Below are 19225 nucleotides of genomic sequence, written 5' to 3'. Positions count from 1 at the left end.
GTAAACAATCTTCTACTTAATATTCAACAAGCAGAATTACTTCTTTTTGCAGAATACTAACACTGTAATCAATCCAAAAATATATACTGCAACACCAAAAATGCTAAATAATGATCTCAAAAGTATTATTGGGTGGTTTTCTGTGAATGACCTTACTCTCCATTTTAAAAAAAAAAAATAATCATTTCTGCCCATGAAGAGGTACTACACCAATGTTAATTGTAATACATGAGAAGGAAATAATAACTAGGGTGGAAACAACAAAATTTTAGGTGTCCATATCAATAACTATTTAAACTGGAAAACATTTTGGAGCTCCTAAAACAATTTAGTTCAGCCACATTTGCATTTAGAATAATTGTAAAGCTTGGGAAGAGACAAATCAGCAAGGTGACATATTTGTATATTTTCAATCTTGTTATCTTCCATGAGGAATGTGGGTGCACCCAACAACTGTCGTATGATTTGCAAACGCTAGAGCACAACAATCAGTCGTCGTTTTTTGAGGGTTTTATTTGGCAAATATAGATTTCTGCTAGTGTCTAGCCATTATCAATGCATTATTTCATACTATCAACGAATGTCAGTTCCTTGTTGCTCAGGTGTCTGTCACAATTCTTTCAAGACTAATGAAATAATGCATTGATAATCACATCATAATTATTCACCCATGAAGTTTGTTGTAAATATTCACAGCATTTCAAAAAGAACAGTGACATACATAATTACAACAATGGAAGAAAAAATTACATTGATTACATCACATCAAGGTTGTTTTAGCCCAAAAATGGGTGCGCAATCCTACAATGAAAATTTTTGATCACGTACCCATGATATAAAATATCTGAGATACATACAGTAAAGCAAAATTTGAGAAGAAACTGAAAAAGTTTCTCCTCAACAACTCCTTCTGTTATGCAGAACAACTTCCATATTTGCAATGTGTAAAAGGTGGTGGGTCGAAATTACTAACTCATACCAGCATATTAAAAAATTAAAAAATTTGAAAAAGTCTTGCAAATGGTCAGAATTTAGCCATATTTACCGATAAATGTGAGGTGTGAATGTAACCTGACTTGTTCAACATCAATACAATTTATTGCTCAAACGACCTATGGAACATGAAACTAACTATAAGGATCAAAACCTATCATTGTTGTTGCTATCGTCAGAATCGCTAGTGTGAAGGTCAATGCACAATATGTTTAGATTTCACGCAAAGCATATGTCAGCAAACTTCTTGCTGCTCTGGCTCAGTGACAGATGCAAAATTTTCCTCTTTCAAGCATCTTAAAGCTTAAATGTAACATTATTGGTAGCCACTCAGTTCTTTAATTATGGCAATATCGTATCTATTGTGTTTAGTTCTGGGTGATATGGTATCAATCAGAGAATGGAATGTCCATAATGTTCTAGAAGCTTGTCTAAAGTAAACACATTTTCAGGCTTGGTGCATTTTGTTAAGGTGTATAACTCAATTTTCGTGCTTCCTTGGTGCAACAGAATATTACTAGAATTTAAACAATTTTCCATCTAGTGTTCATTTATGATGGTTTTTATCCTAGCATGTTCTGATAACTTTCTTTCTTAAGCACAACAATGGAATTGTTTGGCAAGTTGGATGTTAATTTCTCTCCCAGCCAACGGACATAAAAAAGGTAGTAAATCAGAAGAAGTGCAATAGTGTTTTATGCAGGCATTTGAAGTGAATGGTAATGTCTATAATAATTATCTTTAAAAATTTACATCATTCATCTATTCATTGTAATCTCTTGTTTAACTCCCTGACTCTAATATTAAAAACATGTTTGTATCAAACCCAGATTTCCCTCCTGTAGAGGAACCATTTACGTATTTGCAAGACAAAACTTTATAAATTTATTTCATTCTATACCATCATATGATCTACACACACACACACACACACACACACACACACACACACACACACACACACACACACACACACATATATATATATATATATATATATATATATATATATATAGGGTTGTCCATTGATAGTGACCGGGCCAAATGTCTCACGAAATAAGCATCAAACGAAAAAACTACAAAAAACGAAACTCGTCTAGCTCGAAGGGGGAAACCACATGCCGCTATGGTTGGCCCGCTAGATGGCGCTGCCATAGGTCAAACGGATATCAACTGTGTTTTTTGTGAATAGGAACCCCCATTTTTTATTACAGATTCGTGTAGTACATAAAGAAATATGAATGTTTTAGTTGGATCACTGTTTTCGCTTTGTGATAGATGGCGCTGTAATAGTCACAAATGTAGAAGTACGTAGTATCTCGCAACATTCTGCCAGTGTGGTCGGTATTTGTTTCGTGATACATTACCCGTGTTAAAATGGACCGTTTACCAATTACGGAAAAGGTCGATACCATGTTGATGTATGGCTGTTGTGATCAAAATGCCCAACGGGTGTGTGCTATGTCGCGGCTAATCCGCACTTCAGTAGCAGACAAATTGCTTCAGAATCGGGAATCTCAAAAACGTCGGTGTTGCGAATGCTACATCAACATCGATTGCTCCCGTTCCATGTTTCTATGCACCAGGGATTGCACGGCGACGACTTTGAACGTCGTGTACAGTTCTGCCACTGGGCACAAGGGAAACTATGGGACGTTGACAGATTTTTTGCACGTGTTCTGTTTAGCGACGAAGCGTCGTTCACCAACAGCGGTAATGTAAACCGGCATAATTTGCATTATTGGGCGACGGAAAATCCACGGGCTGTGACAAGTGGAACATCAGCGACCTTGGCGGATTAATGTATGGTGCGGCATTATGGGAAGAAGGATAATTGGCCCCCATTTTATCGATGGCAATCTAAATGATGCAATGTATGCTGATTTCCTACGTAATGTTCTACCGATGTTACTACAAGATGTTTCACTTCATGACAAAATGGCGATGTACTTCCAACATGGTGGATGTCCGGCACATAGTTCGCATGCAATTGAAGCGGTATTGAATAGCATATTTCATGACAGGTGGATTGGTCATCTAAGAACTATACCAAGGCCCGCATGTTCACCGGATCTGGCGTCCCCGGATTTCTTTCTGTGGGGAAAGTTGAAGGATATTTGCTATCGTGCACCACCGACAACGCCTGACAACATGCGTCAGTGCATTGTCAATGCATGTGCGAACATTACAGAAGGCGAACTACTCGCTGTTGAGAGGAATGTCGTTACACGTATTGCCAAATGCATCGAGGATGACAGACATCATTTTGAGCATTTATTGTATTAATGTGGTGTTTACAGGTAGTCACGCTGTAACAGTATGTGTTCCCAGAAATGATAAGTTTACAATGGTACACATATCACATTGGAACAACCTAAATAAAATGTTCAAATGTACCTACGTTCTGTATTTTAATTTAAATAACCTACGTCTCAGATAAAATGGTTGCCTCTACTCACCGAATTATTCACACGTCCTGATAATACTTCAAATAAAGCTCGTAATTATAGGGTAGACCAAAAAACAGAATATGCTGAACGAAAAAAGTATATGAGGAATGGGATATGCAACGATTCTACTTCCGCCAACGAGCATTTCGTGTAAGAACCATGAAGATAAGATTAGAAAGATTAGGGCCTTTACAGAAGTATACAGAAAGTCGTTTTCCCCTCGCTTTATTTGCGAGTGGAACAGGAAAGAATATTATTAGTAGTCGTACAGGGTAGCCTCCGTCACGCACGATACCGTGGCTTGCGGAGTATGTACACAGATTTCTCTAGTATGCTCCATAGATTATAATCGACTTTTAATGCTCTGGCAACATTAAAATGTAACTGTTGATTGATTGATAAATCTATAATAGACTTGAAGAACGAAATATACGTGAAGTGCTGTTTTACATTTGTGATGTATCTACTACCACAGAAAACTGTTTGTAGCCAACACCTAATAAAATTTTAAAAAATTGATAAATTTCTTTGCTCTTCCCTCAGACTAATGTTTAATGAGTGGAAACAAATGAAAACGACTCGAATTCCTTGTTAATTATATCTCAGCAGAAGATTTTTAACTCATCACCATTTGCACTGGTAAGAGATCTGTAATTGTATATCCTGTCGTAGCGTATCTGATTTCTCACACATACTTCTATTTCAGCATATTTTGTTTTTAGATCTCATATGTAATTCCAAGCTTTTACTTGAATCGTTATCAGGATGTATGAATAATTCGGTAAGTAGAGGCAATTATTTTATGCGAGATTAAACGTAACGATATCAGCATGCAGACGATCATCCCTTTCCGCGTAGCGTAATAATTACACATGGCATTATAATTTAAGTGTAAATATTTCATTGCAAACTTAGGATCCTATAGGTTTACCTGCTCTGGTATCATTATCGTTTAAGAGTGTGATGGTGAACTTCTCTTACTGTTACGTATCAGCGACTATCTTATTCTTCAGTCAGTGAGTATAATAAAGCACATTAAAAGCTTGGCGGAGAGACAGATTCTGGTCTGGTCCTCACCACCTTTGTTGACATAGTACGATAAAAAATCGATATTAGTTGTATAGTCATTTTAAATCCTTGGTTCACGCCTTTTTAATTGATTTCAACAATATCCCTGACGCACTATTCTCATTTCATGTTTGTAACATGTCAGCCGTACTTCCAGAACTCTAAGATGTGAATTGGAATCAATTGTAGACACAAGATTTGCGAAGACTCTCTCCGCGATTTGATCCTTTTGTTTAGATTCGCAATAATACAATTCAAGCGTATTTAAGTGTGGTTATAAATATGTTTTCAGATGAAGAGAATTCAAACATCTTTAATGCTGTTTACAAAAATGTTTTCAGCTGTTGTCAAGCGTTGAGTATATTTGAAATGGCGGCAGACGAACAGCTGATCTCACAGCCAATCAGAAATCAGTACTCAGTCTGTCAGCGGTAGCAGACGATCTAGGCAATTAATGAGTCATATTTTTTACTGTTTGTCAGGGAATTTCAAGCTATAAATGACACAAAATATATTTGTAACATACGAAATATATAAAACGCTCATATTATCAAACGCGGATAAAAACTGTGTGCTGGCAGTACTATATGGTGAATTATTTAAGACGCACTGTAGATTTTGAAGGTCACCATTGTTTGGATGTTGACAGTTTTCGCTAGAATGTTGGACTGGTCGAACTGCGGAAGGTGAACCGTTAAGTTCGGTAGGAATGCGAAAGCTATTAAATGGATGCAGTAGCTATGGTTGAACCAAAATGCAGTGTAAGCTTTGTCTGTCAAAGATGCCTGCAACCTGTAAAATTGGATTCTTCCTTCAACAGTTTAGGAGAACATACACTGGCTGAATTATCCTGTAAGTAAAAATTGCATCAGAGCAATATAAGAAAAGTGAAAACTTGGTGATCTGTGAAATTGGTGGTTTTTCGAGTTGAGAGATAAGGTCACATAAATAGTAATGTCAGTCGTATAATTTAATTTGTTCTAAACGTAGCTAAATATTTTGTTAGAACCTTAGAAATAAATCAGAATCATAAAAAATAATGTTCTAAAGATGTTAACTTGTTGAGGTGCAAATAGATTTGTATCAGTCTCTTCGACCAATGGCTTGTTTGTGCAGGTGTAATTTGGATTCGTAACTTCTTTCAAGACCATCGTAAATAACATACGATAGTATCAATATTTCTTACGGCAGCTAACGCCAGTGTCTTCTCCGTAAACCTACTCTTGGTAAAAACTGTTGTTTAACGTCCGTGTTCATTAGAGCTAAAGGTATAAAAATTGTAGAAACTTAAGTACTGTAGAAAGATCTTCATTTCACAGTATTTAAGTGACAGTGGAATGTAATAATCAGCTAAATGTATTACCTAATCAATTGTTATTGATTTTAGGTTTTACTGATTTTTCAAGACCACAGATTTTGTATTGGTGCAAGAGACAGTATTTTTCAGATGTCATTGAAACAGTGTAATTCCGAAGAACCAAAAAAATATTTCTGTTTTTAGAAAAAAATGAAGCAGTAGGATGTGCACATGAAAGGTGTTTACAAGTGAGACAGATTAGTGCAGTGGAATAGAGCTGTTAATTAATTCCTTGTTAATACCAGTGACTTTTCATCTTTTTAAACTTTACTAGGTGCATTCATTATGTTGCAAAATTAGGATGAGGTTTAGGACATTGAGCAGTCAGTGTTGTAGATTTCTCCTGTGAGTAGCAAGGAGTTACAGCTCATTATGCAATTTGTCAGCAAGCATAAGCAATCCACTATTCATTTCATAAATGCTGCGTGGGTAGATAGTAACACTTTTTATCATATTTTTCATTGAGTCCTTAACTGTTCAGCAAACATGATCTTACGCAAGCCATTGTACCATACTACTCTTTGATGTACATTCCATTGAAATAGTTCACAGTATTTATTACATTACAGTTTTTTTACCTGTATCCTTACCATGTTTTTGATCTGGGAACAGTATTCAAAGAATTCTCTCTCTGTAAAAACAAAAATTAATTTACTTCCTGTCATGCAATCCAGTCATAGAAGTATGCATGTGAATGAGCTAGGATGGAAAGAAGCAACTCACAGGTTTTCCACAGACCCTGTGTTAAAATACTGTGCTTAAGTTTATCATAGCACAACTTAACTAAAAGAAGGGATTATTTGGAAGGACACTCCCTGGTGTGACATTAAGGGATTATCAGTCTCATAATGAAAGGAAATGTGGGGGGTAAAAATTATAGAGAGAGACCAAGGCTTCATTTAGTAAGCAGGTTCAAGTAATGTGGGTTACAGTGCTTATGCAGAGATAAAGACGCTTATACAGAATAAAGTAGCATGGGGAGCTGCATCAGACCAGTCTCTGGGCTCAAGAACTAAACAAAACCCAATCTAACATCATGATTATGTTTCAGAAATGTCGGTAGTAGTTTTTCAAGAGCCTGACATCTAGCCATTGTTTGTATTAAGATTTGATATTGCCATTCTTCACATATCAAACTTCCCACAGCAAGTAGGGAAGACAATGAGAACAAAAGCTTTTGCTGTTTTATACAAGTATAACTAGACACATAAGTGTTTATAATGATTTGTGAAGCCATTTGTTTCTACAGATTGCATCAAGCCTTATAGGCTATGTTAGAAATTTGATGTTCCTTACGCTTTTCCTTAAATACCATAGCACTATTAAACTATGTAAATTATTGGCTTTCACTGAGATTTTTGGTAGCATTTTGAAAAGTCTTTAGAGGTCTTTCAAGAGACATAGATATTTGTTGATAATTTTTTTAGTCCTGTGAGTTTTTTAATGTATCAACTACTTCACTGTGATGCTTTAGCCTACCTCGTTCTAGCAGCAACGAGTAATTTCGTTAGTAACTTCTTTTATTGCATAAGATATTTAAAAATTAATGCTATCATGCATAGCTATAACACTAACGAATGCCATCATTGTGTCTGGGATGTGAAGCTGTTGAATACATGCTCTTATAAGCCCATACCCAATATTTGTGTGTATAACTATTCCTTATATCTCATTGTTCATAAAATATATATTGCAATTTTTTCTGTGTTGAGTATGTAGTGTCTTAAGCTGTGCTGTTGCTGCATTCCCCTAGTTCACTTAAATTATCCTCAGGATGGCAAGCATTTGTTCCTAGGCAAGTTGAGTGGTCCAAACCTTTTATGCTGTGCTGCATCAGTGCAGTGTGATGAAGCAATTCTGTTTGTATTTTGTAAATACCCATATTGTTAACATAACTATAATAAATTCAATTTGGCAAGTATTGTTCAGAGTATCTTTGGGACAAGTTTTGTAGTGTATTTGCGCATTGCTTGTGTAAGCAATCACAAGACAGCACTACCTGTAGCTTAAAACCTTATAACTATTTTAACATGTTTGAGTATTGTCATATTCATTGATATTTCCAACCACAGCAAAATGCAGGGAAAAAAAATGAAATTTATATAGATCAGTCAATGTCTTGACACACACACAGCATAGTCTGCTAAGAGCCTGTGCAACAATTCACATTTTTCATCCTTATTTGTAGTGTGAACATTATATAAGCAAGTGGGTAGTTGTACCAGTAATTGTCATCAGGCTATGAAAACGTGGCTTGTATTTGAAATATGAATTATTAGTGAACCATGCACCATGGACCTTGCCGTTGGTGGGGAGGCCTGCGTGCCTCAACGTACCATAAGTGCAACCACAACAGAGGGGTATCTGTTGAGAGGCCAGATAAACGTGTGGTTCCTGAAGAGCGGCAGCAGCCTTTTCAGTAGTTGCAGGGGCAACAGTCTGGATGATTGACTGATCTGGCCTTGTAATGCTAAGCAAAACGGCCTTGCTGTTGTGGTACTGCGAATGGCTGAAAGCAAGGGGAAATTACAGCTGTAATTTTTCCTGAGGGCATGCAGATTTACTGTATGATTAAATGATAATGGCGTCCTCTTGGGTAAAATATTCCAGAGGTAAAATAGTCCCCCATTCGGATCTCCGGGCAGGGACTATTCAAGAGGACGTCGTTATCAAGAGAAAGAAAACTGGCGTTCTACGGATCGGAGCATGGAATGTCAGATCCCTTAATCAGGCAGGTAGGTTAGAAAATTTAAAAAGGGAAATGGATAGGTTAAAGTTGGATATAGTGGGAATTAGTGAAGTTCGGTGGCAGGAGGAACAAGACTTTTGGTCAGGTGAATACAGGGGTATAAATACAAAATCAAATAGGGGTAATGCAGGAGTAGGTTTAATAATGAATAAAAACAATAGGAGTGCAGGTAAGCTACTACAAACAGCATAGTTAAAGCACTGTTGTGGCCAAGATAGACACGAAGCCCACGCCTACTACAGTAGTACAAGTTTATATGCCAACCAGCTCTGCAGATGATGAAGAAATTGATGAAATGTATGATGAGACAAAAGAAATTATTCAGGTAGTGAAGGAGACGAAAATTTAATAGTCACGGGTGATTGGAATTCAACAGTAGGAAAAGGAAGAGAAGGAAATATAGTAGGTGAATATGGATTGGGGGTAAGAAATGAAAGAGGAAGCCTCCTGGTAGAACTTTGCACAGAGCATAACTTAATCATAGCTAACACTTGGTTCAAGAATCATGAAAGAAGGTTGTATACATGGAAGATACTAGAAGGCTTCAGATAGATTATATAATGGTAAGGCAGAGATTTAGGAACCAAGGTTTTAAATTGTAAGACATTTCCAGGGGCAGATGTGGACTCTGACCACAATCTATTGGTTATGAACTGTAGATTAAAACTGAATAAACTGCAAAAAAGTGGGAATTTTAGGAGATGGGACATGGATAAACTGAAAGAACCAGAGGTTGTACAGAGTTTCAGGCAGAGCATAAGGGAACAATTGTCACTAATGGGGGACAGAAATACAGTAGAAGAAGAACGGGTAGCTCTGATGGATGAAGTAGTGAAGGCAGCAGAGGATGAAGTAGGTAAAAATACGAGGGCTAGTAGAAATCTTTGGGTAACAGAAGAGATACTGAATTTAATTGATGAAAGGAGAAAATACAAAAATGCAGTAAATGAAGCAGGCAAAAAGGAATACAAACGTCTCAAAAATGAGATTGACAGGAAGTGCAAAATGGCTAAGCAGGGATGTAAGGATGTAGAGACTTGAATGGAAAAACTGGTAGAAGCCGAACTATGAGAAGATCAGTTTGGATTCCGTAGAAATATTGGAACAAGTGAGGCAATACTGACCCTATGACTTATCTTAGATTAAGGAAAGGCAAACTTACATTTCTAGCATTTGTAGACTTAGAGAAAGCTTTTGACAATGTTGACTCGAATACTCTCTTTCAAATTCTAAAGGTGGCAGGGGTAAAATACAGGGAGCGAAAGGCTATTTACAATTTGTACAGAAACCAAATGGCAGTTATAAGAGTCAAGGGGCATGAAAGGGAAGCAGTGGTTGGGAAGGGAGTGAGACAGGGTTGTAGCCTCTCCCCGATGCTGGTCAAAGTAGAGAGGATATAAAATGTAGACTGGCAATGGCAAGGAAGGCATTTCTGAAGAAGAGAAATTTTGTTAACATCGAGTATAGATTTAAGTGTCAGGAAGTCGTTTCTGAAAGTATTTGTATGGAGTGTAGCAATGTATGGAAGTGAAACATGCACAATAAATAGTTTAGTCAAGAGGATAGAAGCTTTCGAAATATGGTGCTACAGAAGAATGCTGAAGATTAGATGGGTAGATCAGATAACTAATGAGGAGGTATTGGATAGAATTGGGGAGAAGAGGAGTTTATGCCACAACTTGACTAGAAGAAGGGATCAGTTGGTAGGACATATTCTGAGGCATCAAGGAATCACCAATTTAGTACTGGAGGGCAGTGTGGAGGGTAAAAATCATAGAGGGAGACCAAGAGATGAATACACTAAGCAGATTCAGAAGGATGTAGGGTGCAGTAGGTACTGGGAGATGAAGCAGCTTGCACAGAGTAGATTAGCATGGAGAGCTGCATCAAACCAAACAACAACAACAGTGATAAAGACAAGAACTTTGATTGTCTGGTTGCTTGGAAGTATCTGCTCCTTGATCCATGGAAGGGTATGTGTGTGTCTTAAATAATGATGCAGATTGCTTTGTTTCTACATCTCTGAAACTATCCTGCAACAGTAACATAAAACATCACATATATCTTAATTGTGTCACTATTTTATGTTGTCCATCTACCCTCTTTTTAGCTCATTTATGAAGTATGCAGAAATGAAAAGGATAATTTTTCTGAAGTGGCATTGTATCATAGCGAACTTGTTTAACAATAGTGAATTTGCAGTTGGGTAGACTGAACAACTTTATAGTGCTTTACAGGGAATGGATGCAGGTTGATCTCTTCAAATCAGTACCTATTACCCAATTCCCTTTCTTAGGACGTGAATGTGCTTCAGAAATCTCTTCCGAGGCAGGATGTGGTACACAATGCAGCATGTCCCATGATTTACTATGTTCTGTTGTGTCGGAATTATTTGGCGGAAAGCCAAAAGCATTGATGACTTGCCGTGTCCCAGCCAGACACATGTTGTCACTAACGATATCACAGTATTGGTTATGGATGATATGATTTGTGAATCATCTGAACACTACACGTGTAAAAGTGAAGAGATGGACGAGTATTATTCACAGAATCAGACGATGGTGACTTGTTTCCAGACCCATATGTTGTGGCATATGGAGCAAGGAGTACTTGACAGTATTAAGGCATGTTATGAGACTAGGTGACTGGGCACCACTTTCATCCTGCAACCGAGTGAGACAGTGCAGTGAAAAGATCTAGAAGCACATTTGACAGGAGAAAGGTCTGATTCCCCATATAGCTATCCATGATTAGGTTACACATTGTTTCCCTAAATTTCTGGGATTATTCCTCTGAAAAAAAAAATAAATAAATAAATAAAAGTAAAACAAAAACAAGGCAGTAAATTTCCTTTCCCATCCAGGACATTCGTATTGTGTGCTACATCATCAACTGGTTTTTAAAAGTTAGTCTTCCTTCTCAAACAGTGGAAACTTCTAGTGGGAATATCAACAATATTAGGATAAGGCTAGATTGCTGCTTACCGGAGAGATAACCCTTTGAGTTGCAGACAGGCACAATGAAAAACTGCTACACATTTATCTTTCATCCAAAGCCTTCTTTAGAAAAGAAAGGAAAAAAAACACACATTCAAAGAAGCAAGCACACCTCATGCACACATGGTTTGAAAAATAGATATATTTTTATAACAAATTCCGTTAAGGAATAAATATGCTGGGAAGCAGGATGGTAGTTAATAATCCTAATTCTTGAACAGCCCTCTACAGATACCTGGTATTGTTGCCCTTCTTTAGAGTTATCCCTGTGATTCTGTGGACGTTTTTTCTGTTGATTCATGCACTTCATACAATGTATTTTATCCATAACTCATTTTCAGAACTAATTTCGTTTTCTTTGTCATATCTGTCTCAAGGCAAATATTGACTAGACGTTCTCCACCTTCCTCTGTCCTTTCCTGTTTCCTTAATTGCTGATAACTTCACCCTTTGGCTGTCTGTGATTCGCTGCTGTACGATATATTATATTGGTAATCTTTATGCTGTCAACAAAACTTTTACCTTTCACAAGCTCTTTTACCCAGAGATGATCTGTTTCTTGTTTCTTCCACGTGACTTCCATTGTATGTCACCAAACTTCCTAAGTACCTCAAAGATTTTACTGGTTCCAGAGTCTTTCATTCCAATTATATTTTGAGAGAACCTTAATGTTTACTGATTCTCATCACTTTATTCTTTCCTATGTTTATCCACATTCAATACTCTTTTTCACGTTTATGACCCTCTTCTTCATAAATTATAGTTATTCCTTGGATTCAGCCAACACTGCTTAATCATGGCGTACTTAATGTCTTTGTGATCTTACTATGTTTATTTTTCCTTTTTATAACAGTTTGTCTGTTGCTTAATAATTCAAAGGTTTTGTTGACATAAAACACTCGTGTCCAGCAGGTTTTCCAATACTTCTCTTGTTTGTTCCCTCATTGTCAATCCTACCACCACTTTATCTTGTATAGAATTCCTTTGTTTGTCCTTATAGTTGATACAAACATCTTTTAAGGTCTTCAGGGTGTTACTCCAATCCACACCTCTTCATAATCAACATAACTTAGTACATATTCCTTTTAACCTCTAACATTCTGTGTCATGTCATCTTCAAAAATCCAATAGTGGTGCATGTTCCCTCTCTTTTCCTCAGTCCAAACTGACTCTCCCACACATTTTCTTCGGTTATCTTTCTAGTGTTCTGTGAATAGGCTGCACATGGCTTTTATAATGTGGCATGTGAAATTAATTATCATGTAATCTTTGCATTCTGTGGCACTGTATTTCTTTGGTAAACGGATTGGAATAGTTTTAATTAGCCCGTCAAAATAAATTCTGTTGTTGCATATCCTGTTGATGGAGTTGGTTGATCTGGTATTGCTCTATTTTGCAAGGCCTTTACAGCTTCAGCTGTATTTTTATGATGGCCTGTCACTTTCGTATTTTTGACATCATTAATAGCCTTCTCCTTCTCATCTCCTGGTCCACATTCCATACCATCAAATATTTTTGGAACAGTGTACCAGTATTTTTGAATTAGCTTGCTTATGATCTGCTTCATTTGTTTGTAAGCACAGAATTTAAAAGAACCTAAAAATAATAAATAACCCCCTCTGAACAACAAGAGTAGTGGCAAAAGACACATTTGTTTTGAAAAATAGACAAAGTGTGATGCTTGGCACTCACTATACTTGTATGAGCTTATCAACTTCATTTTGTGAGAACACGTGATGCATATAGTTGGATTTTGTTGTTGTTATAAGAATTAAGACTTAATTGTGTGGTAGTGTCATACTAGTTCCTTTTCACTCATTAAAGCTTGTGGTACAGTCTCCTTTGCGCACAGCTTATACAGATGGTGAAATGAACATTATTTTTACATTTGAAAGCTTTGTATCAATGTTCACTCTGGTTACAAATCCAAAGCTGCAGTGTTGAGCATATGGCTGTTTTAAAGTTTTTTCTGACTGAATATGAAATAATTCTTCTTCAACTGATGGATTATTGACATTTTTATATTGTAACAGTTCTGAGATGAGAAATATAATTCTCAAAACAGTAGTAACCATAAGAGAACCACAGAGGATCATGTGGTCATCGAGGATCTACTCAGTTAATGGTGAGTCAGATGGGCTCAAAATAATGACCTCAGTCATTACTATTTCATTGTGATCCTTTATAATGATAGCTGCATATTACAAGTATTGTGTTGTGGGACATGCATTTGTAATGTGTCCATTCATTTCGAAACTGTTTAAGCCACAATAATAAGTCACCAGCCAAGATGCCAAGTAAGACTTCACATTCATCTGCAATCAGCCAAGGACAGAAAAACTTTCATTAAATTGTACAAAATCATGCATTTTTTTCTGTTAATGTTGTAAAACATTGGGCAATTCAAAACCAACCTTCACAGAGCAAGATAGGCTAGACTCGCATTCAGAAGAGTGAGGGTCAATACCCCAACAGGCTGTCCGTATGTAGAATTTCCATGGATTCCCCAAAATGTTTGAGACAAAAGGGGAGGATGGTTACAGCCAATTTCCTTCCCCATCCATCCCGAACCCAAGCTCGTACTCCATCTGTAATGATGGATATTAAACTGATTTTCTTTTAGTCCATCCTTTGGGTTAATGATTGCTTTACTCAATCAGTTTGCATAACTGGTTAAATGTGGTGGTGTTATTATTCACACTGCCATTACCAAGCCACAAACAAAAAAGTCACATTAAGTGTATATTGGGAAACTAGCTCATTTTTTAAAGTTCTTGCGTACAGATTGTACATGTGACCTGTCTTGAAAACATGTTTGGTCAATGCTTAGGTTATATTAACTAGAAGTACTAAATACACACAAAAGAAGGAAGTGCTTGTGGTTACTGTGGTTGCTGGTCAGTGTCTTATTGTCAAGGCAGACTGCTCTGTATAGATTGGTAGTTTATTTAGGGAATATATTAAGGTAGATTTAAAACACTAGCTGTAATTGGAGGTGGCTCCACAATATTTGCCCTCTTTCAACTACTCACATAGTGTTCATGAGAAAAAGTAACAATGAAATAACATTCATTGTGTCACATGCCAGGACAGATAATCACTCTGATACCTTTTCAACTGCAAATAGAATGATGTAAGTGCTACATTGCATGGTAGTTTGGAAAGTTGATTAGAGGATTATATATAGTAAGTATATGTGCACACACACATATACATATAAAAATACACATGTAATAACTCACTGATTGTTGCAGTACCAATCCAGCCAGCACCAGAAGTAGATTTGGAAACCCATGCAGCGAGTCTAGATCGGTACGTACCAGCGGTCAGACTCACTGAGTCGGGCAATGGTGCTAACGGGTTTATGCTTATTGATGACGAAGGTGAAAAGGAGAGCCTGAGTCACAAGATGAGGGTGAGTTAACATTGTTTTATACATTGTTTTATTCTCTCTCTCTCTCTCTCTCTCTCTCTCTCTCTCTCTCTCTCTCTCTCTCTCTCACTGCGTGTTGCTTTTTTTTTATTTTTAAATTGCCTATCAAGCAACAGATGTAGTCATTGCACTGCAGCGTGCAGCCTTTTTGGCTCAGAAGTGATGGTGGCTGGCATTCTACTCTTTTTTTCTGTATTGGAGCTTGTTACCCCTTTCTACAGTCACGTAGAATTATAGCTCTCACATTTTTGCTGAAAGAGCGGAGTTCATATTTACTTTCTAGTGTACCTGGTCTCAAATTAAGAACATTGTAGAGTATTTCTGCCTCCTATGTAGCATACACAAATTTCAAATATCCAAAACTACGTTCACAATATAACAAATTGTAGGTGCTGGTGACATGAATATAATTATAAAATTAGGCCAGTCCTTTCTTGATTGCGAAGTATGATTTTAACAAGTTCATTATAGTTATTGTTGTATTTTACATTTCATTTACAGGTAACAGCCGGTCTCTTTGACCTGCTGTCAAGTAATTCAGAAATTGATCACCCTCTATGTGAAGAGTGCACTGATGCATTGCTGGATCTTCTTGACCAGCAGTTGAGGCTCACAGCTGAAGAATGGAATGATTATAGCAGCTTTTTAAAGAGGTATTTGTTGTTTAGTTTTGTAATTCACTTGAACTTCTTAGAAGAGTGATCCCTTTCAAACAGCTTAAGCTTCATACTTGGTAATAGTTACATTTCTTTGTATCAAATAGTCCACATCTTAGAATTAGGTAACATTAATGAAAAATGCTAGTGTTTTGAAACTTTCTGCATTGGTTGCCTGACATTTCACAGCAGTAGGAGACTAAGAGGGGTCAAATATGGAAAAATTGGAAAACTGACAAAGAGGATAAGTCACTGTGCTTCTGATCAAGACATAAATCAGACTGCTATTCAAAAACAAAAATAAAAATTCAAGCCCAAGTAGGAAACCACACCACAGTTATTCAAGAATAGTTCCAGACCAACATGAAATTTTATGTGAGAACAAAATAATTTATCTTCAAAGAATAATGATAAAGTACCACAGCTTTGAAAGTGACTGCTTCACAGAATGCCTGTAAGAACAAAATAAGTGTAATTTCCTTGCTTGGTCCAATAATAAGCTGTTCTAACCCAAGAACACTGTAACAAAGACAAAGTGCAGACAACACACAAGTGACCAGTGGAGCTTTGCACTCTGGCTTGTATAGTCATTAGTTGTAGGAGGGGGCGCAGCCGGCAGGCTGCGCAATCAGCTGCTGTCATACTAGCAGGTTTGGTGGGCTCTAGTGGCCGAATCAAGTACAGACTTCACATATTAAGTGGGATGCAACGCACATGCAAATTTGGTAGTTACAGCACACTCGTAATGAGATGGTTGAATGCAGTGTGACATTGGAATGGGGTCTCAATTTTATCGTATGTATAATGGAAAAACTTCTGTAAACGAACCCTACAAAAATCTCATTCTCAAAATGAACCAATAGTACAAAATGAACTGAACAAGTGGTGAAGCAAAACACTCATAACTATGTTACGTTCAGTATGTGTCACCTCTCATTTGTATTATATTAGCTTAAGCATTGGGTTTTGCCAAATAAACATGAAAAAATTTACTACTGCATGCAGCAGGTGTATTGGTTATTGTCAGCAGGTGCTGTAGTGAGAAAACAGCTGTACCCTATAACGCAGATTGTCTCTTCCTTCTGTTCAAGTGATTTTGCAAGAGCCACACATTGTAGAGACTCTATTAATCAAAACTGAGACAGTGGAAAATGTCTTCAGTGAGATTTATCTTGCAGTCGTGATTGCTACACCAGGGAACCCTTTTAACGTATTTTCACTTGTGGAGAACTTTGACTTTTTGCTACTCGGTCAGCCCTGGTGACAAAGTAAATATGAACTCAGTATTACAAAAAGAAGTCAGGTCAGCCATCAATAACGCAAAATTTCTAATCAAACCGTTTCAGAAGAAAATGCTCATTAACATGAACCCTCAGCCCCCAATACTTCAGTCTCAATTTAAAATCCACAAACATAACCATGCGATACGTCCGATATCTAATAGTATGAATAACACGTACCATGATTTGGTCATATTTCTACATGAAATTCTGAAAAAATCATTTGTTTTCAGGAGCAATTATTCCATCACCAATAGCCATGCCTTAGTCCAAAAAATAAAAATTTAGAATGCAGTTCAGACACCAAGTTGTTTTCATTAGACATCAAAAATCTTTGTACTAATGTCCCTGTACAGGAAACGCTTTCAGTGATAGAAAAAAATTTACATCATTTCAAAAAGGATCTTTCAGATGAACAAATCACTGACTTCATGAATGTTGTCACAGTCATAGTCAAGTACAACTATTTTGAACGTCATGAAAAATTGTACAAGAAATCTGACGGTCTCACAATGGGGAAATCCCTTAGCTGGTATCCGTGCCAATATTTTCATCAACTATCTAGAAGAAAAGCTTTTTAACTGTTTTTCAGCTACATCACTAGACGTTCTCTCCTATTTCAGATGTGTTGATGATATTTTAACCATCTACAAGGGACCTGCTGATGGCATTGACCGTATTTTTACTCTCTTCAATGATCTTCATGAGAAAATATCTTTCACCATCGAACTTGAAAACAAGGCCTGCCAATTAAACTTTCTTGACTTGACACTTACAATAAAAGATAAAATCTCATTCATTATTTTTTGTAAAGAAACATATACTGATTAGATTGTACCTGCGTCCTCCATTCATCCACAGTCGCATAAAAACGCCTTCTTTCATTCCGCTACTTCCATTCCACTTTCGAAAGAAAAGTTCAACGATGAAATCAATTTACACAAAATGATAGCAGTTAATAATGAGTATAAAGCGAGCATAGTAGATACATCCTTAAAAAGAAAACTGCTAAAAGAGTTACTATGCTCTGCACCTCTATCATTTGAATCCGAGTTCTCTATTCCTTTCGTAGGGCCCATCTCCTATCAGATCCTACACCTTCTTCGTAATAAATACAACTGCACCATTTCATTTTATACCAATAATAATTTGAAAAAAACCTTCATTCATAATTTAAAATCAATTCATTCCCCTTTAGAAGGTTCTGGCATCTATAAGATTGTCTGTGATACCTGCTCTTCTTACTACATAGGACAAACAGGACGTCCCTTTACAACCAGATATAAAGAACACCTTTTAAGAAAAATGGCACTAGCCCACAAAATTCATCTTTCGCCAACCATCTTCTAATAACGGGTCACGCACCTAAATCTATTTGCGATGTCAACATTTTGCACACCCAGAAGAAAGGATGTAAATTAAACATTCTGGAAGAATTAGAGATTTTTAATCACTTTTTCAAAATGATTGTCTCATTGTCAATGAACAGCTGCAGTTGCGTAAAAAAATTTCTTCGAAAGCATAAAGCCGTTACTTGACATTTAATTTCAGGTCTCCTTGTGCAGTTTACCAAAATGTTTTTTTCCATCTAAGTTAACTCATAATTTTTCATTTATTAAATGGTTTATTGGCTGTATATCACTTTCTACAAGCTGTGTTTTTCAGCCCTTACTGTATTTTCTGTAATGATGTTTTTATGCTTCAAACTGTGCTGCTAAGCTTTGATGCAGACAAAATGTTACGTTATCTGTTGCTATTAAACAAAATATTACTTTTTAAATTATGTACTGAACAATATTCATTATAATTTCATCTGTCTACACTTGAATGTTAAGTAGCCAAGTTGTACCTGCGGTTACTAGATGGCACTCTTGATGCAACGTCATGTTCATCTGCCCACACTTGTTAATGCGGGTGCCTCAGTCTGTTGCAACCTGTGGCTGTATAGGTATGAGCAGCCCGTAGTAGCTCGCTTTCATGCATTCCTCTTCATATTTTTGTGACTAAAGCCCTTCTGGCCTGTTAATTATTTTGTATGTGACATGTAAGTACTGCTTCTGTCTTTTATTGTTAGTCAGTACTTACACTTTTTATATAAAAATGTCTTTTCCTGTAAATTTGTAACTATGTTATAGGTCATTTTAATTGTTTTAATTCTGATGAAGACACTCTTAGAAGTGTTGAAACCTTGTCAACAAGACTAAAAATAATTGTGGCAGAGGGCTCATTTGTTTCAATTTTAC

General features: G+C 36.7%; 1 protein-coding gene across 1 annotated transcript in view; it reads left to right on the top strand.

Annotated features, from left to right (window-relative positions):
* The first annotated feature begins 4953 nt into the window (after positions 1-4953).
* Positions 4954-19225, top strand: part of LOC126416257 (beclin-1-like protein) — a 48875-nt gene continuing 34603 nt past the window's right edge. The window contains exons 1-3 of the mRNA XM_050083887.1: positions 4954-5363; positions 14868-15028; positions 15548-15699. Coding sequence (XP_049939844.1) covers positions 5237-5363; positions 14868-15028; positions 15548-15699 — 440 coding nt within the window. The 5' untranslated portion in view covers positions 4954-5236. The remainder of the gene's footprint in view (positions 5364-14867; positions 15029-15547; positions 15700-19225) is intronic.

Source organism: Schistocerca serialis, chromosome 8 (assembly GCF_023864345.2).
Source record: "Schistocerca serialis cubense isolate TAMUIC-IGC-003099 chromosome 8, iqSchSeri2.2, whole genome shotgun sequence".
NCBI lineage: Eukaryota > Metazoa > Arthropoda > Insecta > Orthoptera > Acrididae > Schistocerca > Schistocerca serialis.
This window is presented reverse-complemented; position numbering and strand designations above follow the sequence as displayed.